At 27.3% G+C, this 27,168-nt stretch overlaps 1 protein-coding gene across 3 annotated transcripts in view; it reads right to left on the reverse strand.

Annotated features, from left to right (window-relative positions):
- Positions 1–2,161: 2,161 nt before the first annotated feature.
- LOC107438424 (acyl-CoA-binding domain-containing protein 5) overlaps positions 2,162–27,168 on the reverse strand; it is a 44,746-nt gene continuing 19,739 nt past the window's right edge. For 2 of the 3 annotated variants that reach the window (XM_016050720.4, XM_087153504.1), the window contains exons 2-9: positions 21,617–21,737; positions 19,788–19,860; positions 17,369–17,528; positions 15,347–15,427; positions 12,489–12,583; positions 11,346–11,529; positions 7,159–7,379; positions 2,162–4,000 (exon numbers count right to left, since the gene is read on the reverse strand). In XM_016050720.4, coding sequence (XP_015906206.1) covers positions 3,869–4,000; positions 7,159–7,379; positions 11,346–11,529; positions 12,489–12,583; positions 15,347–15,427; positions 17,369–17,528; positions 19,788–19,860; positions 21,617–21,737 — 1,067 coding nt within the window. In that variant the 3' untranslated portion in view covers positions 2,162–3,868. Of the gene's footprint in view, positions 4,001–7,158; positions 7,380–11,345; positions 11,530–12,488; positions 12,584–15,346; positions 15,428–17,368; positions 17,529–19,787; positions 19,861–21,616; positions 21,738–21,830; positions 21,985–27,168 lie in introns of those variants that run through there. The other variant, XM_016050721.4, reaches the window with a different exon arrangement.

A 27,168-nucleotide genomic window follows, 5' to 3' on the forward strand; every position in this document is an offset into this window, starting at 1 on the left:
TTGATGCTCTTCTTTTAAGGGCATGCATAAGTATTAGAGTTTAATATGACTTGTTGCAACGTGCGTGAATATTATTTTTGATTTATTATGTTTCTATGTCTAGTTTGGATCCGAATACGATTAAATAAAGATATATTTAAAATATACGTTAAATCTGTCCAAAAAATGAAAAAAAATTAGATACAAACCATTCTCGAATCCTTCTGAAGGTACACAGAAAATTTCATTTAAATCAGTCCAGCCGTTTAGGAGGAGTTCAGTGACATACACACGAACAGACGAAATATATATATAAAGATTGTAATAGATGTTAGAATTATTTAAATCAAATCTCAATAACTGATTTCTGTTATTGGCAATTCTAAGACTAGTCATTTTCTAAATTTTTTTTAATAAACTTTCTGTAACTATTCCATGTTTTTTAGAATTAAAATAAAATTCCCTGGCAATTCCCGGTTTTCCCTGAATCAGCATATTTCACACTATTTTGGGTCACAAATGGCAAAATAATAATAAAACCTTACAGTGAGGTAAAGAACAATTTTTAACATTATGTTATTTAAGTTCATGCAGTAGTTTGAAAAGAATTTAGATGAAGAATATATAAAAAAAAACAGCATTTTTATAAAATAATTTTAATATACATGAGTAAATATACATATTCAACAGACATTTATACATAATGTAGATCAACTGAACACTATTAAAAGGCCTACATTAACAAAATAGATAGGTAAAAAGTTTTTGATTTTTGACACCTATTTTCATAAAGTCATTTACATATCTACAAAATAAGTAAATTGTAACATCAAAACTAAGAAATAAATTTGGGAAAAGAATTTCATCTTGAAGCAAAGATGAAAGCTTATTTCAGTCTATTTAATCAATTGCAGTCAAGCTTTAATATCACAAATTTTTACAGCACATAATTTTCTGTCGGAAAAAAAATCTGAACTCTTTATGCATTTGCTATTCTGATAAAAGAAGAAAAAAAACTTTTCAGCCTAATATATTTTTGGAGTAATAACTCTGGATTCATATAATAAAATAAGAATGTTGATAAGCTAAATTATAATAATAATAAATAAGTTCAAGTAATAAGAAATATTGTCTGAATTTCATTTCAAGCACAAACAATGTATATTTGAGCTTATATCGCTATATTGAAGTATTTACAATTACAGCATAAGAAGACTAAAAATTTATTATCCATAAATAATATATATTTATAAACTCCACAATAAACAGTGTGGCTTTTAGTCACTTCCCATAACACATATTTAAATACTTATCAAAAATGAAGCAATAAAAGTACACACATTAGAAGTTGCAAATTAATATTTAAGAAATAATTTGCAGAAATAAAATGCACTATTGAAATCTCTGAATGCAAATGGTGGAATGAAAAATTTATCAAAATATATTTGACTGCCTGATCAAACCTAAAAAGGTCTCTATTAATTGCCATTCAAATGACTTTTTTCTCCAGAGATCAAACATATTTTAGTCCCAGCCTCCTCAGTAGTTAAATTTTGATAGGGTTTTAGCTCCTTATGTCACTTATAAGTGAACACTGAAATGTAGAATAGCAACAGTTAGTTGGGTGAGAAACAGGGATTTCCCACTTCTATTTCGCATGCTGAAAAGAATTATTGTGAATATTAATTAACTGTAATAGTATATATGTTAATTAATCAATACATTAATGAATTATTTAATATGTTTATTAATTAATATTAATTAACTGCAATAATATTAAATAATTGCACAGGCATATTTGATGGGTTTGAAGGGAGAAGACTTCTTCTGAAATTGTATTTAGATTTGGTAAAAATTGCCAATTAATTAAATATTAAGTTTATTATTAGAATTGATGGGTTATTAGAGCCTTCTATTGCTAGTTAACTTTGTTTTTTGAATTATTGGTACATAATATGCGTCCTCTATACATTTTTTTTTTTTGGAATTTACTTTTGACAGGTATTCTATTAATATATATTAAGAAAAATTATTCCACATAGCATGATAAGAAAATTTTTGGGAAATTAGTCAAATCAAGAAGTTTCATACATAAATTTTACGTAATATTAACGAAAGAATATTTACTATTTTTATTTAGTAAAATGATTCTGTGTATTTTACGTATTATTAATGAAGCAAATTTACCATTTAAATTCCGGTTCAAATTTATTTACGCAAATTTTCTGCTTTTTGGATAAACATTTTTTTTTTTATAATTTGACATTACGTACATTTTGACATAAAGATACTCATTCCTACTAAGTAAAAAGTGGTTAATAAAATAGTCATAAAAGAAACAAATTTGCTTACGTAAAATTTTACATACTTTTGACTTAAATAATATGTAAAATAACATACTCCATGCTTACCTAGTAAAAAGTAATTAGCAAGATAATTGAAAAAAAAAAGAATTATTTATACATAATTTTACGTTTTTTGTATAACGATTTTTTGCTATAATTTCACGTTTTAGTTTTACTTTAATTTTACGAATGCTTAGTAAAATTTAAAGGTGAAATATAAGTATTTTTGACATAAAATTGGTGGTTCTCTGCTACCTGCGACATTACTGCACTAATAAAAGTTTTAAAAAAAAACAGTCATTTGAAATTACAGTAAATAAAAATCTAAAGAAACATACAAGTTCAATAAAAAAAAAAGATAGAGTATACTGTGATATACCCTTTAACCAGCATCTCCCATAATTTTATTATCTTGTTCAAAGGTGTTCCTCTATGTTTATTTATTTATTATTTTTTTTGATTAAACCACTTTGCACATACTTTTTTCTCTAATTTTCTACTGACATTTGGTGTTTAGACACTGAGGAAAGGAATGCAAAAGCTTATTTAATAACAAATAGTTCTGTAAAAATTCAATCACTAGAAAAGTCTATTAAAACTAAATAACCAAAATATCTTATGCAAATCTGTTTGCACAAAAAATAAAAATTTGAAAAATCAGTACAGTAAATTATTTTTACTGCATAAATTAAAAATTTGATAGATTATTTATCACAGATTAAAAATTCTGTATTAAGACTACTATTAAACTAAAGAAATAAATATTAGAAAATTTCCTGGAAAAAAACAACTGTCAAACAAAAGAAAATAGCATAAAATACATGGGCTAAAAAATTAAAACAAAATCATAAGAGAAAATTAGTTAAATATAAATTCGTAAGATAATTTTTTAAAGGACAATAAGAAAATTAAAAGACCTAATTGCAAAAAAAGAAAATAAAACACACATTATAAAAAATAAAAAAAAACATTATTTACATAAGGAAAAAAAATTAAAGATTTCTTAGACAAATAATAAAATTTGTGAAAAGCACAACATTTGTAAATAGCTTTTTTAACTTCAGATAACTTAAACAAGAGTTACTCTGTATGATTGGTTAATCATTCAACACAGATTACAAATTGAAAAAATGCTACTTTTTTTTAAAATTTAATTCTTCATTTATTTATGTAAAACAAATAAGAATAATAAAGCTATAATAATTTTTAATTTAGCTTAAGAAAAATACTTTTAATGCTATTTGTTTAAATACAGGTAAGAGATAAGGCTCAACATTTTCACTCAAGTGTAACAAATAATATTTAAACTAGTCAAAATTTTCACAAATTAGTCTCTGTGACAAATGTTTAGTTATCTGGAGTTAATAAAACTCTATAACAAACAATCAAAAAGTGTAATATTTACAAAAATTAGAAAGAGCTTATAGGTAGGCATGTTGAGTAGGTAAACAATATAGGAAATTCTTTTATGTAAAAATTCCTAGAGACATCTGTGTATTAAAAAAAAGAGTAATAATAACAAAATCTTTGCTTCCAAAATTCAGTTATAGATGGCGCTGTCTTCTTCTTATGTAATAGATAAGAAATTGAACAATTAAAGGCCATGCAAATATCAAGACAGCTAATTTTGGAGACATTCCAAATATAGACCAACGTGCTGATTTTTTCTCTGCAACCTAAAATGAGAAATAACTATTTATGATAAAAATGTAAAATAAACAATGCATTGGATAATATAAAACAAAATAAATATCAGAGTTCAGATTATGTTTTGCCTGAATTTAATACACATTGTACTCTCATTGTTGCAGAGACAATATCTTACATAATATAGTACAAAAATTTATTGACTCAACTTTTCTTCCCAGAATAACAGTTGTTGCGCAGGAGGAAACCATACAAGTCTTACATTAAACGGACACCACAGAGAAATTGCTTCGTGGCAAATTGGCATTAGCTCGCATAAGTTACTTAAAGTATAGAAAAAGTGAATTTGAGTAAGCCATGAAGTTTATTGCTCAAAATTTTCTTTCCACAGGGTGAGTAACCAAATCTTTCAATAAAAAATAAGCACCTTTTAAGTATTTTTCAAGCACTCAAAAAATATATTTAAGCACTATATACGTTAACAAAATGCAAAATAGTTTTCAAACATTACAAAATAACTAAGTTTCTGGCAAAGAACTCTTTTTTTATTATTATTATATAAGCTATTATAAAATGATCAAGAGATTTTTCGGTTTGATATTAGAGGGGAAATGAAGCCTGAAATCGAGAATATCTTGCAAAATGCAGCAGAGTTGCACATGAGAGAGCAAGAATCTCAACGAACCCAGCTCAGTAGACGCACATGCGGACTCGCAAGTATTTCCTCAAACATGTAAAATGATTAGTGCTTTCATATGCTACAGACCAACGGTACGCCGAAATGGATTGTGGTTGAATGAATTGTGAAAACATTGAATAAAACAATGTGAAAAGTAAGCTTTTACATAATACATGGCGAAAATAGGCATGGTAAACAAAAAAAATCTCCTTTTCGAAAATGAAGTATTTTTCAAAAACACCCAATGAAAAAAGCACCTTTAAATGCTTCTAAAAAACGAAAATCTAAAATAAGCACTTTTTAAAAAAGCTACGCACCATGTTCCAGATATCAAAATGTAAACCAGGATTGCCACTCACCTGGGAAAAAAAATCCTTGCGTTTTCCCTGTACATATTATATACAATGTATTAAGAGGAAAAACAAAATCTCTGTGCTCTTGTGTGAGCTGTATTGATCGAATTCTACTAGTTTTAATTACAGAAAAAAATTAAGGAACAGCTGAACATACTTAAAACAAATAATGATATAATAAATGAACTAGTTTAATATAGCACTTTGAGTGGGTACTATTTTAAAAAAGACAAAAATAAGAAACAAAATTCCCTGCATTTTCCAAGTTTCTTAAGAAAAACTCAAAATCCCCTGTGATTTTTGGTGATTTTCAAATTCCCTTTATTTTTCCCTATTCTTCCTATGGAGTGACAATCCTGTAAACAAAGTATGGCTAGATTACTCTACACCAGCAATGGAAATTTAGTGCTTAAATAGGTATTCATTTAGTAGTCCAAAAAATTATTATGATAGAAAAACTTGAGGAAAAAATATTGAACTCTGATAGTGCATAATTCAAGTCATGGTACTCATCAAAGTTATTAATTGCCATCTGTGACATCCTAAAACTAATTAAGTTCATTACTCTATAATGATTGAAGATTAGAATTCATTAAAATTAGGTGAAAAAAGTTTCAATATTAGTAAATAGACTCAAAAAAAAAAAAGATTAAAATGCTGAGACGAAATAAATGAGGAAAACAGAGAAAGTAAAAACTAACAAAATATGACATAAAAAATTATCTAAAAAATCTAAGGATAGTAAATTTTAAAAGGGAAAAAAATTATGTTTTATGGATGAACAATCACACTGTCAGCATATGAATTCAAAGCACAGCACAACATCTAAATGTGAAATTTAAAAATTTAAAAATTTTTTTTGAACCAGGCACTTTTCAGTTATTCCATTTGATCTTAAAACTGAAGCCTAACTAATACATAGAATAAAATGAGCACAATTTTTTTTAAAATGCATGGATTTAGATTTCAAATAAAGTATTTTTCGTTACTATTTTGAAATTTTCAAACATATTTTAAGGCAATAATTTTGTCACCCATGTGTATCATTTTTGCATCATTCGTAGAACATCAGGCAACAATTGTTGTCATCATTCTGGCGTAAATCCTACTCTTAGATTATGCTGGGGGAAAGGGGAAATGATTCTGCAATAATTTATTTTCCTTTTGCTATTTTGAAAAACAACCTTCAGCATTTAAAACTTCACAGTGTTATTCTAACAGAATTAATATGGAAAATTTCCACAGCGTCCTCTTTAGTTCAAGTAGAGCAAGAGAGTTATAGATATTGTATCTTAATTCAAATTTAAAATACATCCAGCAACGTTTTATTTCAATATTAATAATATTATAATTCTGAAGAAATAAATTTAGGAATACAATAATTTAATCAAATTAATATTATGATTAAGAATGCATTATTCTGTGCATTCAACAAGTTTAGTTGACTCAAACTTTGATGTCATTGGAAATTAAAGGGAATTAACTAATATTTCAATTTAGAGTATGCACATATGAATGCATTAGTAAAATGTTTTAAGATTTTTTATTAAAATACAAACAAAACATAAGATAATAGATTAAAAACTTAAAGGAGGAAAACAAAACAAAAAAATAGAAGTAACAATATAATTTGGGTACCTTGCTTGTAAATCTAATATAAACAAACTATTTCAGTAGGTGTGTTGTTTCATGTGTCATGAGGATAAATAAAAACTACCATAGGTATTCGCCTTAAAATGCCCTAAAGAAGCACACAATTTTTTCCAAAACAAATATGATGTTTCTAATACTGAATAAATTTAATTATAATGGAAATAAGTGTTTTTTATTTCAAATAAAAACAGCATAATCCTAAAAAATAGACAGAATTTTTTCCAAAGCAAATATGATCTTTCTAGTAGGTACTGAAAATATAAAGTGGGATAATTTCTTTTAAATCTTAATTAATTGTAAAAAGTGCATTTCATTTTTACCAAATTAAATACTATCTTTTTAATACTAAAAAAATTTATTATAGGGTAATAACTTCTCTTAAATCATAACTATCTGGAAAAAGTGCACACCAATTTAATTTAACAAAAGCAAATAGGATCCAAACTAAGCTAATAATAACTAAACTCTTTAAAAAGTGAAGGGTTTATTGCTGATACCACACCTGATTAGGAATATTGCTCCTTTGAGTAAGCAGAGTTTCTAGGGAATCGAGGCGGAGTACAACTTGTTCCATTGTGTGCTGCAATCGAATGACGGCAAGGGCTAACTGCTCATTCACATCTGAAGCTAGCTCTGTTGGCAATCCTCCACCACTCCTCCTACTACCTCCTGCACTGCCTAGGTAGGTGCTGCTTGAAGTTGCCTGCAGAGCCCAATTAGAGCCTATTTTTTTTAAAAAAAATAATAAAAAAAATTATAATTTAACAAGCTGGCAAGCAAAAACTCAAAATCAAATCTAATTTTTTCTATCATCATCAAAGTTGGCCAGACAGCCCAAAGTGGGCAAATGCCAATTATCTTCCGCAATTGCAAAAAAAAAAAGAAAATAAATAAATAAAACAGAACCGAATCAAGTCATCACTACCGCAGCCTTCCTCGCTTTCTCATTTTTTCTATCAAAATTAAATAAAATTTTTTAATTAAATAAAATTAATTTAAATTAAAATTTGAAATCAAAAGTTCTGAAAGATACAATTAGAAAATGGATTTTTTATGATTAACATAATTCTAATTTTACAAAATGTTTAAAATCCAATTAAAGTTTAACATATTACTATATTCCAATATAGTAATATTATTATATTCCAATACATACTTCAAGGGTCATAACATATTTCAGTAGTACTTTATAATAAAAATGTAACTACAAATCCAAACCTCTCATTTGCAATTTTTTAAAACAAAATAAAAATTTATTGCTACCATATAAGTTTTAAACTTTTTTTTTATCATAATTCATTACTTTTTAATTCTTATCTTGCTCAGTTTCACTTTATTTTATAGTCTTAAAAGACTGAAATCTGTCAAAACATGAGACACATAATTCCTGTTCACTTTAACTGATTCCTGAAACTTTAATTCCTGTTCACCTGTTAACTTTGCTCTACTAATTTAACATTTCGACAATTCCATTTTTTTTCTTCCAAATTTTAAAAAATAACTTTTCTACTAAAATTATATTCGAACATTATTTTTATTTAAGCTGTAATATCTCAATAAAATACAGCAACAGGGGTGTAACAACTATGTTTTTTTTTTCTTTAAACAAAACCTCTTAACTTTCTCTAAGGTTTGATCTAGAGTTAATAATTAATGAAGGACCCACAAATTTAAATTTTGTTACCTTCCTTTTCATGCATGACTTTCTTACTTTTTTTCAGCTATCACAGATTCAGTTTCAATTTTTTTATTGTCACTCAGAAAAAAAAATGATATCAGTAATATAGAATTTTGCATGTGGACTTACATTTAAAAAGTTCAACTCTAAATTGTAATTACAGCATAGTCTCCACTTTATTGCAAAATAGACCATATTAAAAAGTTTCTTCATCAATGAAATGATTTTATAGTTGTTGTGTGATAAAACTATACGTATTAAAGACATAATTAAAACTGAAAAAAAAAACTAAAACAAGAGTAGATAAAATGTAGTCAATGCGAAGTAACATTAATTAAAATTAGGATACTTTTGGATTACACTATCCACCTGTCATCGTTCGCAAAAATGCACACATGATTTTTGGCGCCATCATATTGAAAAGCAATTTTCAAAATAAACATTCTAAACACATTAAATTTATCAAAATAATAATAACAAAAAATTTAAGCATAAAAATAAGTCATAAAAAAGTGTAATAAAAGGAATCAAAACAAATTAAAAACTTGGAAAAACTTGAAATGATTTATGCCACTGCACTCTCTTCAGTGATAGGCAAATCGCAAATTCGAATCATTTCGCAGAGTAAAAAAAAAAGTCTATTTTAACACACTAAAAAACTCTGGTAGTAAAGAATTATACAGTAAATATAATTCTTTACTACCAGAGTTCTTTAGTGTGTTGTAGTAAATTTGCAGTTATTGGCATAGAAGCTACCGCCAGGTGATAATATTCGGTTTGGCGAAAATGGTGGATGGGATAATCCAAAAGTACGAAAATGTTTGACTGGATAATCCCAAAGTACGATAATGATCAGTGGGATAACCAATAAGTACGAAAATGGTTGATGGAGTACTTCCAAATCACGAAACTGTCAACGGGGAAATACCAAATCACGAAAATGGTTGACAGGATAACCCCAGAGTACCCGAATTAGTCATTGGTACCTAAATTCAGTACAGTGCCCACCGCTTTAAAAAAAAATCACATTCTTTTTGTAGTTATCTGATTTTAAAAAATGGCTAATTTTATAAAATAACAAACACTTAATAAAAAAATTTTAACAAATCAAATTAAACTTTACAAACTCACTAAAAGTTAAATTACTGCATTTTTATTTCATATTAAAAATTTTTAATTACATTTGACAAATATTTTGATTGAACATAAGCCTCATTTTTTATTTTACGAATATTTGCTGGGAATTTTTTTTTCATATTTTATTTTACGAATATTTGCTTACGAATATATACCTAGCTGAAGAAAGAATCAGCATTATTTGAAAGTTAATATAAGATTTAATAACATTCAAAATATTACTTGAAGTGTCAATAAATCAAAATATTGAATTTTATCTTTTGCATTCAAATCATACGATTTTGGCACACCAGTAGGTAACAAATATAATAGCAAACATAACTAGCACAGCTGTCAACATGGATAGGATAAAATCCAGCAGATTTTATGAAATAATATAAATCTCATAATTGTTGCATAATGTACTAAATATTTTACACATAAGGAATTTTAGGGATTTTTAAAGTCATCAATATAGAAAAACTGCAATATTTTCCAGTTATGATTGACATTAAACATACTTGAAATGTTATGTATTATGTTGACTGATGATTTGGAATATTAATAGGCATTTGATTCTTCAAAGATAGTTAAAAGATTTTTGTTAATTAATTAAAAAAGAGAGTTCCGAATAAAAATAAACTTAACATTTTAGAGCAAAAACAGTTTTGAACTGATTTCTATTAATGAGGTTCGCTTCATTATGTATTAGACATACTTATTTAAATATTCTAGCAAGAAAGCAATAATCTGTACAAAAATTCTATTTCAATGGGGATTTTTAGGAATGTTACTCCATTTCAGGGAATTTTCTAAAATGTACAAAAACTAGAAGAATTTTAAGTAAACCATAAGACTAGGAAAAACTGGCAAAATCCAGTAGAGTTGGCAGCTATGAACTGGGTAACAACAAATATAATATTGAAATGGGTGTAATAATATATATTAACTCTTAACCTCTACTCAGCATTGAAGCATAATAGAATGCGATTAGTTACAGGATTTAAAATTCTTCATCAAATTTTCAGTCCCACTCTTTTTTCTCTTTTGGTCAATAAAATAACTTATATAATGGAAATCCTTTAGTTAAATACCGAATACATAAGCTTTTAGTTTATTTACATTTGCATTCTTTTGCAAATCTGCTGTGGACTCATTCAATAACTTTCTTTATTCGCAAGATGTTTCCATTTAGATTTATTTCACACAACCCCTCCCCTTTTTATTTTTTTTTTCAACTCTAATCCTTTGATTTCCTCTAATCATTTGATCCAGAGAAGAGTAATCAAGTCATCTAAAGTCTCTACATCTCTATCTCTAAATAGCTTGCAAAACTTAGAAGAAAATAAATTCTACATATTCATAAAGTATGTTTCCTTCTAATAAAGTATGTTTCCTTTTAAAATATGTATTAACCAAAAGCTTAATTTTATAAAATATAAATCATGGCTTTATTTAAGAATGGTTTTAACATGTTTTGATATAGTAGTGACTTTTTTTCCTGGCAGATTTGCTTTTAAAATATTATACATTTTATAATCCAGTAATTTTATTACAGTGGCAAAAACTGTATTATTTTGCTACTTTTATTCAATAGTTTTTGGTTTAAAAAAAAAAAAGAACATCATGTTTTTTAAGACTTTTTGTAAATAGCAATTAAATTTCTTCTTCTTAAAAAGTTTTAAATTTTAAATATTGTCATTTTTTTTAAATACAACTTTTGTTTACTATTATTGAATTTTCAACAAAACACATTCAGTAAAATTAGCTCAATAAAGACTGAAAATAATAATAGCAATAGACCATAAATTTTAACACTTTCTGACAAATGATACAAACAGTTTACAAAAATTGCAATGAATTGCAAGCAGATTTAAAACTGTATGTATACTTACTAGCAGATTGTTGAGTGGACTGATTACCACGGCTGCCAGATGCGTTAGCAGGAGAATTACCGTTTCGGGTACCCAGCCTGTGATCGCCTCCACGTACATTAATAATACTTGGTCCCTTGCTTTGTGTCATTGGATTATTACTCATGGGATTGCTATTAGAAGCAAAGACTTCCTCTGGATCATCCTTAAAGGTGAAAAAATTGAATTTATATGTGGGATTAACTATTAAACAATTTTAAAATCATTCTAATGTAATAAAAAGTGAATTTTACAAAACTATTAGAATTGATAGTGGAAAATGGAAACATTTAATTTTAAAAAAAATTACTGCATGAGAGACCTATTAAGAATGAAACTTAATTACAAAAACAAAATTAAGTTTAAAATCTTATGGCTTAGGTTATGGTTTCCAACTAGATTTCAGTATAATTTTTTTGATCCCTTTGCTTACGGCTGGTACAATAAGTGGACCAGAATGACTTCATCATGGTAAGCTCCATAAGCAAAAGGTTTAACAGCCAAAATAAAAATTTTAATTTCAGATTTAGAAAGCAGGGGTCCTAAAATTATAAATCAAAAGAAAACATTAAAAATTTATAAATTAATTTTTTGAAATAAAGGCAAATTTGAGGGTAAGAACTACAAATATTTTATAACACGATAACAACTCTATAACAAATTACAAAGCAAAAATATCCAAATATACAATAAAATAGAACTAAATATATTGTTCAATATAGATTTTTTAGGAAAAATTCTAAACATCCTTATTAAATTATAAAAATAATAAATTCACACTTAAGACCTTAGCTCTTATCACAAAACATAGGTAACACTGCACAATATCTACATACAAAGTGTTAAAGATTTCAATAATACACTTATTTTATAATGTGTGTTTGCGTAAAGAAATTTTCTCAAAATCAACATTTTTTCAGTAATAATTTAGAAAGAAAGCTACTAACTAAAAACTAGTAACCAAAAAATTTGACTCTGCTTACATGCCCTAAATAAATTTTAAGAAAAATACTTAAAAACTTATGAAACTTTCAGAGAATGGAAACTGAAAATTATAAATATATAAAAAGATTTTGTGGCTGTCTGCATTTTTTAAGTGAAACATTTAGAATCTTAGGCTTATACCTCATTAACTCCTTCAAGCGTATCTGAAAATATGTCACTGTCACTCTCGTTTCCCCCATTCAGACTATGGCCATTTACAGGTGAAGCATAGTTCTCTGAAAAACAAATAAAAAAGATTAATAACTTTTATTTTTATTTTTAGCAGAAGAACTCGATACATATATCATTCATGGGAACGTTCCAAACTCTCCAGGCAAGCATACTGGGAGAATAAACACCGAACATAAATCAACATCTAATTAAAAATGCGCATGAGAACGTTAAAAGATTATAAACATAAGAGCATTAAAACACAGAAAAAGCATAAAAAATGTCAACATAAACAAAAAGTTAATAGAAAGTCATTCAATTTACAGGGCTTGTAATGCTCATGTGCCCTCCAGTACTCACAAGATTAATAATTCATTCATATAAATTCATTTTAGTAGGACAATTTAATATTTAACTTAGCGAATCTATGAAAAAGAGATTGAATGAATTGATGATAACATCAGCATACAAGAAGTTTCAAATAATGTGGGTTTTGTTTAACTCATAATCCTAAAAATAGTATGGATCTCTAAAATTTTAGGAATTAGAGAGATGAGTTATCAAACTTTCTCAAAAATAAAAACAAATCAAAACATAATTTTTTTGTATTTTAGTGCTCAATAATTATTATCATAAACACAAAATAAAACGCAAATATGTGTACCTATTGAAATGAGTACATATTTCTGATAACATTTTCACCTCAGAATGAGTCATAATTTTTTTACATTTTTAAATCTATTTTATAAAGAACTTTTAATTCCTATTATTAGTATAATTTATATTTTGCTACTCCATTTTTAAATATTTCTATTTCATCAATGAAACCATTTGTTTATTCCAATAGACCTTTTTTTTTATTTCAAAAATCTGCGTTACAGTTTTCATAAAAATATTTAATCAAATTGAATATGAATCAATTGAAAAAATCCAAAATTTATTTTCTGCTGGTAAAATGAATCTTACAAACAAAACAAGAGTAGTTTCAAAACTTAATTCTTTAATATGATTCTTTTCCTGGATTACTTATTTGAATCTGCACTTTTTATTCCATTGTACTAAAAATTAGATGCAGCTTAGAATCAAAAGTGGAAAAATTCAAAAACGAAAATTGCAAAATGGTTATCGGTTACCTTGAAAAAACTATAATACATTATTTAAAAAATGGTGCATAACAAATGCCCTGGATGTCACCATGTGGGAAAAAGGTGACTGTTTCACTTTCGCTTAAATAACTGCAAATTTGAAAAAATTATTATTTGGAAAAGTTTACATAGAAATGAAAAAGGGACACTGATGCTGTATTTCTTAACCAAAAATTATTCAAATGCTAAATATAATATTTTTCACTTACTTTTACCTAAATTAATACAAAATATTGAAAAACGTAGGAAAACAATGTTATATGAAAATTTTGCATCAAAGGGTTTACATATGGGTATTGTTGGCAAGGTTTTTTTCCTATCATTCATTAAAAAGTCTATAATTTTTTCCATCCTCATCAATAATTTGAATAAGTTTCTCTAAATATTTCAGAAACAAATGCATTAATTTTTATCAAACTAAATAACTAATTTAAGAACATCAATCATTTGTTTGCAAATATTTAGAGGACGAAAAAATATTTTTTGTGTGTCAAATTTCTTTTTGGGCATCAAATTTCAAGAGCTATTGCAAGTATACAATTAATTTAATTTTGTGCGTCTCAAAAATTGGACACCTGAGATATCTGCAGGTTGGAATATGATTTAAAAATATTTATAAATTTCTTGAATTTTGCAAAAAAAATTTATAAATGAAATAATAAAAATTCAAAATATGAAATATTACGAATTTTTTTTTTTTTTTTTGAAAAGTTTTGATTTAAAAGAAAATAACATGAAAGGAATTAAATGCAGGGAATAGAATTATATAATAGATTTATTCTCAAACCACATGAAAAAATTTATTGCCATAAATAAAATTAATTGTATTAAAAAAACAAGGAATTATCTAAAAAACAAAGTTGCTTTTTACGCAAATAAACAAGTAAATAAATAAAAAAATAATTTCAAAATTCATAAATAATTAATAATAAATTAGTGCTAGGATGCTGATAGCCAAAAAATTCTTAATTCCCTTTTTTTAAAAAAAAAAGACAAAAATAATCTCAAATGATAAATTTTAAAACATGTTTCATATGTTTTTATGTAAAAAAATTAGAATCTGTTGCCCTTACTTACAAATTAAGAAAAAAAAATACAATGATTACTAAGAAAATTTAATTTATAAATAAATTAAAAAAAAAAAATAAGTGGAATAAGCAAAAATAAAAATGTAAATAAAATGTAATGTAAATAATAAGAAATGTAATGTAAATACAAAAATGTAAATAAGTGTTGATGTACTTGAAACAGGAATTTATTTATTTTTACTTACAATCTTCAAAAACAACTGAATTATATCAAATATTTTTAATATTCTTAAAATTAAAAAATTGCCTATTGTCAAAAGCAATTTATTTTCATATATTGAAAAAAATTCTGTTCAACATCAACATCTGTTTTTGGAAAGATAGTTAAAAGAAGATTCAGTGCAAAATTTATGCGTATTTTTTTTTTTAAAGGAATTAATTCATAAGTAAAATATGCTTGAAATGTAAAATATTCAAAATTCATAAAAAAATAACTAAAAAAATTATTAGAAAATCTATAAAGTCAAAAAAAAAATAAAAAATAACAATAATAACCATGAATAATGTCCTATATAAAAAAATTTTCCTATATGAAAAATGTACATATGGTCAACACCTTAGCCTTAGTAATAATGAGCAATAATACAACACAAACCAGATCCATCATCAGACATTCTGTTGCTGTAATCATTTGACGATTGAGGTAATCTAGAGTTACTGAAATCTTCCACATAATCTATAAAGAAAAAGATAAAAATATTTGGAGGAAGTTTCATATATTTTCACATTTTAAGGTTGCAAGAAAATTCTTATCAGAAAAATGACTTTTATGAACATAGATTAATCTTGTTTAACACCAAAAACTATAAAGAATATTGAGAGAGAACACATATACATTTCACAGAAGTCATGAATCTTTAAATCAAAAAACTTTTAAAAATTATTTTAAATAAAAATAAAAAATTTACGATAACTAATGAATTTCCTTAAAAGTCTTGATGTTTATACACTCCTCTCCTATTTTTTTAAATTCAAAAGATTCACATTGAAATTGTAAAAAAATTATTTAAAATGCAGAACATTTTAAACTTTCAATTTATATTCCTTATTCAATGATTCAACAGTAAAGATACTGAAATGTAGTGTTTCAACGCATTCAGCTGAAACAAATCCAAAATAGAAGAAAAACATTATCCCTTTCTTTGTACTATCAAATGCTTAACATCTCATATTCTACATTAATTACTGACTTGCAGATTTCAATAAAAAGGTAAACTTTCGGCGAACACAAAGTATCAATTAAAAAACTCTCTGCAAGCAATTTATTGACTTTTGTAAGAAGTTTCAACCCCATCAGCCGCTACCTAAGTTTCACGAAATTTGTTTGGAAAATATCCACTACTTTTTAAAATCTTTTAATTTTAATTACACTCTGCATTCATTTTTATACATACCAGCATATTTTTCTTTAAATTTAGTAGTGTTTGGAAAATATAAAACTAGTTTTTGACTTTCCAAATTTTCTTTCATTATATTCGATTTTTTTTTTAAATTAATTGGCTTTTACTTACATATATTGGATATTTCTTATTATAAATTGTATACATACACAATGAATATTCAAAATACCTATACATTGTATATTTTTAAAGCCTACTCTACAATTTAGTGCAACGTAATAATCAGAGTATACATTGTATAATAATGAGTAATATAAAAGAAGTTTCTGTTATGATGACAAATTTTCCTGTGGTCGCGTATATTATGCTAATCTAGTGACTTGTAATGTCAATCGGACTAAAGCACACACCACCCAACCACGGCCAAGCACTTAGCCCCGTTATTAAGGGTTCTATCGTTTAATGACCAAGGTAGGAATGTCAAGTCATTTGGACCCTGGTCAGACAACCTGGACAGTGCTCAAGCTGGTACCCCTCTCTTTAAACTTCCATACCACAACCAACGAGAGGACATTCAGCCACAATAGATTTAACTTGCACTTTGTGTATGCTCCCCCCTCCAAAAAAATCATTCGCATTCACCACAAAGATTTTTGGTAAAGTTGAAATTACTTTGAATCAACATGTGCCAAAACAGTTTTTTTTTAAAGAAATACATAGTTTTCTTTTAGAATTATTCAAATATTGTCTTAAAATTTTTATCTCAGAAATATATAAACAAAAATAAAATATACACATAAACAAGATAATGCAGTTTTTTAACTTCTTACCCTGTAAAAGTTTTTAAAAATGGCAGTAGTCACAATTTCCCCAGGGTCAGAAATTAAATTACTTAAACAAATACTTCTTAAATTTCTACTCTTAGTTAAGACTTACTTACTCTCTTTCCCCTTTTCATAAACAAACACAATTTCACAAACACACAAGTATAACATCATTTGAAGATGGCCCCTATATTTATATTTATTTAACTTTTTGAAGTACAACAATTTTACCCTTAGTTCTTTTTTTCTTTTTATGTAAAAAGCATTTAATATATGAGAGACATGTTATGTTATGTTGAGATACATATTATTTTGAAGACAAAACAAATACAGTAGAAGAAAAAAAAAATTATGATACAACTGTTGTACCAGCCATCTCCAAAAGGTTACACAAAAACAGACTTATTGTAATAACTTGTATAAATTTAATCATTTGAATGAAATGTTGTTCACCTTCAGAGTTATTGTTTAATCCATTTGCTTTTCCATTAATCTTGAGATGCTTCTTCTTAATCTCTTCTGGAGCATATTCTATATAAGGTCCCATCATTCCAATGAAATCATTCACTAGGCTTGGATCATCCAATGATTCCAATGGTGTCTCTTGGATCACCTGTTGTTTTAACATTACTTAAAATGAGAGAACAATTTTAATTGCAAAGTGTACTGATAAATGTAGAGAGTAAAAACGAAGGGTGTATTTAGATAACTAATTGAAAGTAAGATGAGTATATTTAGTAATGCAAAAAGTTTGTAAGAAATTTCTCGCAATTACTCAGCTCACAACCATAAATCAACAAAACATCGAGGCTTACACTAATACATTAGAAGAAAATGAATAAAAGAACAAGATGACCAGCAGGAAAAAAACCTTTTTTCTCATTTTTTATTCTATTAAATAGTTCTACTTTTTTGTATAATAATTAACACTGTTCAAGGACCAAGGTATAAATTACGGTGGCCTATTTCGGTTCGTATGATTTAAGTAGCATCGATACAAAAATTTATAAAATAAATAAAAATAACTTACATAAAAAATAGAATACAAAAAAAAATTAAGGTATATTTGTTTCTTTAAAAAAAATCAACATTTGTAGCGTTCTGCAAATTAACACTATTACATGCATTAATCTAATGTTACTCACCAAATTAAGCTTTATCAACATAAAAGATTACTTTTATTTAATTATTGTGGTAACTGTGGCACATCTCGCTAAACGACAAAGTGATCCCCTAAAATGTCAAACCTCATTCATTTACATGCATTTTATTTTATGGGTGAATTTTTTACAATTCATTTTTACACTTAAGAGCATTGATATTTGTTTGAGATATATTTGGGAGAAAAAATACCCCTCTCACTCCTATTTTGCTGCAACTCTCACTTTTTATACCTCTTATTTTTTTTTAAAAAATCATTAATTTAAATCAATTTTAAAAACAAAACTATAGAGTTTTGTTTTAATTGAATAAAATTATTTACTTAACTTCAAAATATTATTGAATTTTTAATGCTAACTTAAAATATACGAACTAGAAAATTTAATGCATATATGTTCCAGTAAATTTATGCTACTAACTTATTTTTATATATAAGAATACTAATACTAGCAAATAAAATTTAGTATACTAATATTCTAAATTTTACCAGCTGTAAAGAATTATTCATACCCTTGAACATCTGTCCTTATAAATCAACCGAATTTATAAATCCTGTGTTAGTAACTAAAAAATTCAATAATAAATTGAATGATCGTATAACATTCGAGAGATAATACCTCCCCAGTATTAGCTTTGTTATCTCACACAAACCTTGCTGTTACCCACATTTATGAACATTATGTAAACAAAACCCTTCATTGGCATATTTTTTATTTTTTGTATTCTTTAAAGTTTTCAGAAGATGGCACAAATCATGTGGAAAAATAGTTTCAAATTGACATTTAAAAATTATATCAGCACAAATTAAGCCATTTATTAATATAGATGCCATTAAAAGTTTTTTTTTTTAAAAAAAATTTAATTGATGTCTTTAAATGAGTGAAAACCAAATAACAAATATCAAGATAAATAAAGCACAATGGGATTCAGTTGCAAATTAAAAGAAAACTTTCAATTGTTTTAAAATGTAGAATGAGACACATATTTAAGTGACTAAAAGTTTATATAAATGTGGACATGATGTCAAAGATAAAAAATATAGAAATTATGTCAAGATGCAGGTTTTTCGAAAACCCGAAATACATCAATATGGTTTAAGAAATCCTGATCTAGATTCAACTGAAAGTGTTTTACATTTGATTGAACATTTTTGTGGCTTCAAAAGGATGCTATACCATGGGAGAATCTTTAAATGGCATAATCTGTTTCACCTCCATTGCCATTTGAAATTTAAATGTTAGAGAAAAGTGAGTTAAACTAGAGAAAGCCATGAAGTTTCAAATGCTGAAAAAATGCTTTTGAAATATCATAATGCAAACTAATTATAGCAAGATTATTGCAAAATTTGTTTGTATTTTGATATTTTGAAGAAAAAATTCAACACTTGAGACTTTATTTTTGGTTTACCTGAACTCATTTTGCTTAAAATTTAAATTACTTAAGTAGGTAGAAAAGAATTTGCCAAAAAAAGTTTCTCTGGCTGCAAAGCATTCTCTTGAAGCAAGGTGAAAAAAATAATAACTTTGATTAATGTTATAATTTGATGCTCAAAAAATCAGGTTTTATCAAAACAAAGTTATCTTTCCCATATTAAAGATTTAAAAAAAAGCACACTCAACAAATACAACAATAAAAATATGACATGGCTTAAAACCAAAATTTAATCTTTAAAAACAAAATCAAAGATAGATTAATTAAAATTTTAGTTTACTTTCACAAATTCTTGAACATAGCCTTTCATGGCTTCTTCTTTTGACATATTACCTAGTTTGTGCCAAGCATCCCTAGAGTAAAAATCAAAACAGTTAGCAATTCAACAAAATTTTCATTTTGAAGCTTAGAACTAGAATAAACAAAAATCACGATATTTAAAAAAAAAAAAAAAAAAAGTTTTCTTTTAATTTAAATCATATTGTTATTACAGACATTTAATAATCAAAGCTCTATTAAAATACATTAAACTTATTACTCAATAAAATTGTGTGGCTCGCATATTTAATGTTTCCAACTAAAATGGTTAAAATATTCTAATTATAACAAACTAACCATTGAATAAATAAAATCATAGCAACTTTTAATTAAGATCACAATCCCTCAAGTTAAAAATTATTATATCTTAAAAATTAACAAAAATAGTAAATAAAGTTTTTATTATTTAGGCATTATTATCTTTACATACTTTACCTTCTGAATTCTGATGTAAAAAGTAGTAAATAAAAATAGTTTTAAAAATTGCTGTTTAAAATAATAATTAAATTAATTTTCAATAATTTTTTTCAAAAGTGGATAGAAGCTGATACCCTGCACTACTGCATAAATTATTTAAGAACAAATAAAGTAATCTCATAGAGATTAATATACTGAACTTGACTATCAACTATCATAGATCTTTGATTGCCAAGACATTGAAAGTTACAAATGAGTTAATTTTGGGTCAGAGACTATCTTATTCAGAATCAGAGATCACTGTATAAATAAATATAACTTTTTCCAAATTAACTTCGGCAAAAAAATAGTTCTATTCACCATTCTGTAAAAACTTTTATTTTACAAAAAGCTTTTAGGTATAACATCAATTTTTATAACAAAAACTAACAATTAAGACAAGAAAGCTATAGCTTTCTTGTCTTAATTGTTAGTTTTTGTTAGTTTAGTTTTGTTAGTTTTTGTTAGTTTTGTTTAGTTTTGTTATACCAAGTCTTTGTAAACAAAACTGCGAGCTATTGAGATGATTAACATAAAAATTAATGTCTGTTTACTAACAAAAAATTTAAAAACTGAGAAAATTATTTTTACACAAATAAAAATTTTGACAATATTGAAATTTCGGTCAATTGAGCAAAAGCACTTGCCGTAGTTATGATAATATCCCCAGCAATCAAGAAATACAAACCAATAAAAACTAACAGAATAAAGTTTTAAACAAAACATTTCATTTAAATAATGAAATATAGGATTCATATAATACTTCTGAGTAAAATTCAACCCATTTGAAAACTAAAAAATTTTAAACTAAAACGAATTACATAAAAATATTGGAATCTGTTAAATAATAGACAGAAATGGGCAAGCTTTGATTTTTGTTATAATTCTATAAAATAGTACTGGAACATTTTTTTTTAAAAACAGAAACCCTCTAATAAGAAAATTAATCGTATTTAGTAGTTAAAATCTTATTTTTAATTGCAAATTTTCAATATTTATTTTTAAATTTACTCTCCAAACACTTAAAAGGAAGCAATTAATTTGTTACCAAATTGCTTGAAAAATTTCCATATCGTTACTTGCGCAAAAAAGTCGCCAACTTTAGGCGAAAATCAGCGCTAATTGCGCCAAACAGCGGTACTGTTAGCTTGAACAATGCCGGAAAATATCCCTAACTTGGCGATTATTTTGGAGCAGGTACCATATTGAAATTTACAACCCAGAAAACCTTGCTATGAAGGTTAAATAGAATTTAATTTTGAATGCCATGTCAAGAAATTAAAAATAATAATAATAAATAAACAATTCAAAAAAACAGATAAGAATATTGGATACCATTTTGCTCGATTGACAACATCCCAAAAACCAGGTTTTGAGAGTTCACATGGTCCTGCAGTAGCTTGCTTGTAATAGGAATAAAACTTCAGCTTTGTGTCATTAGACGTTTGAATGCAACCTATAATCAAAATTCAAGAAATAAATATTTACAGATTAAATTAAATACATAACTTGTATTTCGTAATTTAGGAATTCTTTCAGAAGAAATTACTGAAATTAGAGTCCGGACCCCTCATCCTCAAGCGTCAAAGGTCTATGTTTGGGGATTGGAAAAGGTGAGTGATAAAGGACATTTATGAAAAAGTAGCCCCTGGTGGTCAGTTATAATACCCTCAAAAGTGTGGGTTGTTTCATTACAATGAGGGAAGACCTTGAAAGTTCATACAAAAGGGATAACCTCCTTTCTTTCCTACTCCCCCTCCCCCCTTTGCCCAAAGAAGGAGAAATGAAACGGATGTTATTCTGAAGTGTTGGGTGGGAATTGGGGCTTCTGTAGAGCTTTTAATTATAGTTACAATCTAATTATAGTCCTAATTAACACAAACATTAATAGAAAATAGTGTTGCGCATAAACATCATAAGTTTTCATAATGAATATAAGTTCGGCTTACTGAAGCAAAAAACAATGTGAATAAAATACAAATAAAGTACAAAAACTGAAACTTTTTTTGTACTTTATTCACGTTGTTTTTGCTTCATTAGTAACACTAAGTATACTCCCTAGCAACAAAATAACTTGGGCCTTCATTGGACCCATATTCACGAATCTTGGCTCAATAAGGGTTTAAAAGGGCCGTTATTTTCTGACATTGGCCCTATATAGAATTGTGTATTTTACAGCCACTTTACAACCAATATCGGGCCTATATAAAGCTGTCAGATTCACTTCATATTTTAGATTTATTATTCAGCCAGAGAAAACCAACATAGGCCGATATTGGCTCTATATAGGATCAATATTTAAAAAAAATCTCAATATTGCTCCTTCAGTGGATATTCATGTAGGAACCACATTGAACCGATTTTGAGTTCAACTGGAGCCAAGGTTGCTTGGGTTTTATCCTCCTTTAGGAAGTTTAGTTTAATTATGTGAAGGTCATTTTTATGTCCTATTTTAAATTGACTTTAATGTTTGAAAGTATTCTTTCATGCAACGAACTTTTATATTATCTTACCTTTTATTTATTTAAAATCCCACCCTTTAATTTATTTAAATTCCTACGAACTAATGGTTTTATATATGTACTATTTTTTATCAATTTTTTTATTCTAGTATTTTTTATTTACAAAAATTCGTATCGAACTTGTAAGTAGAGAGTAAAATAACTCTCAAGCGAATCCCAAACTATTTGAATATTATGTTCAAGATTAATAACAAAAATATTAAAATAATTTGTTAAAAATTTAGAAAGAATAGTTAGAATTTTTAAAAGCGAAAAAAAAGAACACCTAATACTTCCAATCGTAATTTTTTTTTTTTGTGTAAAACAGCAATATGTTATTTTTACTACAGATATGGTTAAAAATATTTTTCTTACTAATAACTGCGTTAACAACATGCACTTAATGCTGAGTTAAATATGTCTTGGTTTTTCGATAAAAAAATAAAATTATTAACTGTTAAGTTTACTCGATATTTAAAAAAAAAAAAAAAAAATCTTCAGTATTAAAGATATTACATAGTCTTAAAAACACCCCCTTCCCCTAGAAGTCTAAAAGCCCTTGTTTACTTTTTGTGACTCGTTAGCAACGAGATGTTAATTATATTGACTTATTTCTACTAGATTATATTTGAAAGAAACAATCAGAACAAATTCCTATAACTAAAAATGCGCTAGTGATGCGACCGATCTCAATACTAGTGACGTAAATTCTTAAAAATACAATGGATGATCTTTCAACTTTTTACTTCGACTCAAACTATTCAAAATAAACAAGGTGGAAATAAAAAGCATGATTTTTTTTTTTATGAACGTCATAAGTATAAAAAGGTTTAGAATTCCACGTCAAAAGTTGAGTAACTTGATTGACAAGTGTCAAATTTTCAAAGGAGATCCTGCAATCGTTTCAGAACTCTTTATGTAAGGTATTTTCCCTGCATATATTGTGTCTCCCCCCCCCCCTCTGTCCAATTTTTAAATGCCAATCATGACAGTAATTACTTATTTTCCTCACATGACCATAGGATCTATGAAAGAGATAGGAATTCGTAAAATGAACTCCCCGACCCCTACACAACACTTATAATATACCAAGGTGAACACAAGCACTCAGAAAATTCCGAGATTTTTGCCTGATTTTTGTAACCGGTGGCATAAAGCGTAATACTAATTTTTCAGTTATTCTTCAACATAAAATAAATAAGACAGTTAGAGCAAGTTACAATATCAAGTCAATATAGGCTATAAAAGTTAAAAATAAGCATTAAAAAAATTACGAGACTTTTTCCAATTTTTTTTTCATTTATTCATATTTTTTATTATTAAATTTCCTGTTTTTTTTTCCTTGTTCTACAGCCACTCTGTATAAACATATAATCCAGGCAACAGGGCCTGGAAAAATAGACGGGGTTTTAATTTCTTGTATATTTTAATTTTTCAAAGGTGCTGAACACAAATCAATTTTTTTCAGGAATTTTTTTCTTTTCTTTTGTGTCAAAAAATTTGTGAAGGCATATTTTAAAAGAGAAAATTTTTTTAAAATTCGGTATCCTTTATTTTATTTTATAAACATCGTTGAGCAGCTGACCAAATTTTGCGTTTATGACTAACATTGGTAATCGTAAATTGTAATCGTTAATTTTGAACCCAATCCAGAAGACAAGGGAAATCTAGGATCAAATATTGGGAGAAATTTGCCTTCGTGGAGGACTTTTTGATGAAACTAACCCGCATTTGCGTTACATAGAAAGGAAAACCATCAAAACTTTCCACGGTTAACCTAACGGCAAAAGAACTCTAACCAACACCCCCTAGATGAGAGTAGGTCTAAGCATGGATCAATTTAGTAGTCCGACGTAGCGAACATAAACTGCACAAATAAGAAAGACGTTACTACGTTCGGGCTACTAAGCTGCGCAGTGAGGAGAAAGGAAGATGGACTACTAAAGGATAAAATTTTTTGGACTACTAAAGGATAAAATTTTTTGTTTATGGTAAGCCGCGCTGAGACATTCTCTCTTCTAGGAGGTATTGCTCTAACCCATGATCCGTCAACCACTAAAGATATTTTAGGCCAACACTGTGGCCTGTGTGAGCCTTGTGTGGAATTCTTATCGACCAGCCATCGCTGGGATTCGAACCCAGGTCAACTCAATGGAAGGCCAACGCTCGATTCCCTGAGCCACAATGGTTCAAAATCATCGGCACCCATCCAAAAACATGACCTCAGGATAATAAATCAAAGAATTACGAGAAAAATGACCAAAAAGAAGAACCACAGAAGGAGGAAAGGAGGCCTCTCTCAGCACTTCATTGGGAATCGTAGCAGGATTTCTAAATACAGAAGAAACTTTTTCTGTTAGGAAGCCAATAACTTAACCTATGGTCGCCCACACATTGCTTTATAAAAATGGGGGGGGGGGGTTAAAATCCTAAGAAGAAAATGACGTTATCTTTTGCGTTTCTTGATATCAGAAATAAATAAAATGTCTTCCATTAAATTTTTTTTCATACAATATTACACACTTAAACGGCGGAAAATGTATTTCCCTAAAAAAAAAAGTTGTTGTAATAGAAAAAAGCTTAGCATTTTTTAATTCGTAATAAACATGCAATTTTTGTATCTTTAACATCAGCATTTCATAGAGGACTGGAAAATTAGTCGTAACAGCGGACTTCCTGTAATATGCCTTACTCGTTATATCGAGCTTTGACTGCCTGTATCTAATAAACAAAATATTTCCGTTCCCTGAGGAAACTACTGCCCTGCCCTTCAAATAACCTTCGAACTTTCCCTAAAATCATAATTTTTAGGGCCCTTCCCAACGAAAGACTTTTTGACTGTTTTCTTAAATTTTTACCCAATATAACTTTGAAATAACACTCGTGTTAATTTTCCTCACCCCCTCATTAAATCAATAAAATCACGAACCCCAATTAAGCAAATCAAAATTAAAACTTTCAATACAACTTCCAGGGAAAGAAAAGTTCGAAACATTAATGCATGCCATGTCAGAATTTAAACTTCGGAGATACTTTCAATTAATGTCAGTCACGTTACGATTATGATGAAGCAACTGTTCTATTCATTTAAACTTCGGGTCATTAATATAATACACAGCACATAAGGAAGATTTTTTTCTCAACGGATAACACTGTCAACGTCATTGTCTCGTTAGCTTTCACTGTTAATAACAAACTCATAGCGTGACGATTATTTTTATATTCTACAAGAGTAATGATATTAGTATCAGAGTTCTACAGGAAGGAGTCGAAAGAATTATTGCAACATTCAATAACGTGTTTAAAATCTTGCAAATCTCTAGTCATATAACAGTAGAGAGCGTTTTTCAATTTATTTTTTTTCTTAAAAATCCTTTTTATACCGTAAAGTGGGGTTACTTTGAATAACTCGTTTAAATTGCAGTGTAGAGCTTTGAATGATTTACAAAATATATCTGCTAAACTCATTTTCAGAAGAGTAGGCAAAACTTGGATTGGCAAGGAAATAATATAAAAAATAAATAAATAAATCTGTATCTTTTTCTGTATTACAAAATCCTCACAATTATAATTCATGTGACTTTGGGGAGTTTTGGACTGTTCGCCTTAAAATCATTGGACGAGTAGAGGACTAACATCTATTGATACCTCTGTCCAGACATTTTGTGAAAGGTCCATTATGTAAAATTGTGAAAAAATTACTCGTAATTTGTAAATATAAAATAAACGTTAAGTCACATTCTTTCAACCAGGGTCCGGATTTTATGAATTTGTACAAATACTGTCCTGTCATTGGAAAAAAATATTTTCAAGGAGTTTTTAAATTGCAAAGAGATACAACATTATGCTCAACACTGTAAAATTATAATTAAAAAAAATTTAAATTTTCAAAAATAAACAGCTATTGCTGCTACTAAATTAGCGATGCAACATACATATATTTGGTATTTAGCTTATACTGCACAACACAGAATATTCATTTCGGACGAATAAATGAAGATGCCTAAAACTTAGCTCGTTTACATCTGTCTTCCCCCCCCCCCTCTGGGAAGGGTTTATTCGATTAACAAAACAATAATTAAGATGAACAAATTTGTCAAGGTTCCGATTAAAAGATAAATTATTTTGTGAAGGGTCCGTTTTTATGAAAAGATATTTTGTGAAGGGTTCGTTTTTATGAAAAGATATTTTGTGAAGGGTCCGTTAACGGACCCAAATTTGTTCTAAACAGACCCCCTGGATACAGTGTTTAAAAATAATTTGACCAATGAGTAATGAGTGATCGAAACAATGGGATCACAATTTTTTCTCTTTTTTTGTAATGAATCGTCATTATTCTTTTTTACTTGTTTTCTCTTGTAACAGGCAAAATGAGGCAGTTCGATG

The sequence above is a fragment of the Parasteatoda tepidariorum genome, chromosome 10 (genome assembly GCF_982258835.1).
Source record: "Parasteatoda tepidariorum strain Cologne lab strain chromosome 10, Ptep-v5.0, whole genome shotgun sequence".
Taxonomy (NCBI): domain Eukaryota; kingdom Metazoa; phylum Arthropoda; class Arachnida; order Araneae; family Theridiidae; genus Parasteatoda; species Parasteatoda tepidariorum.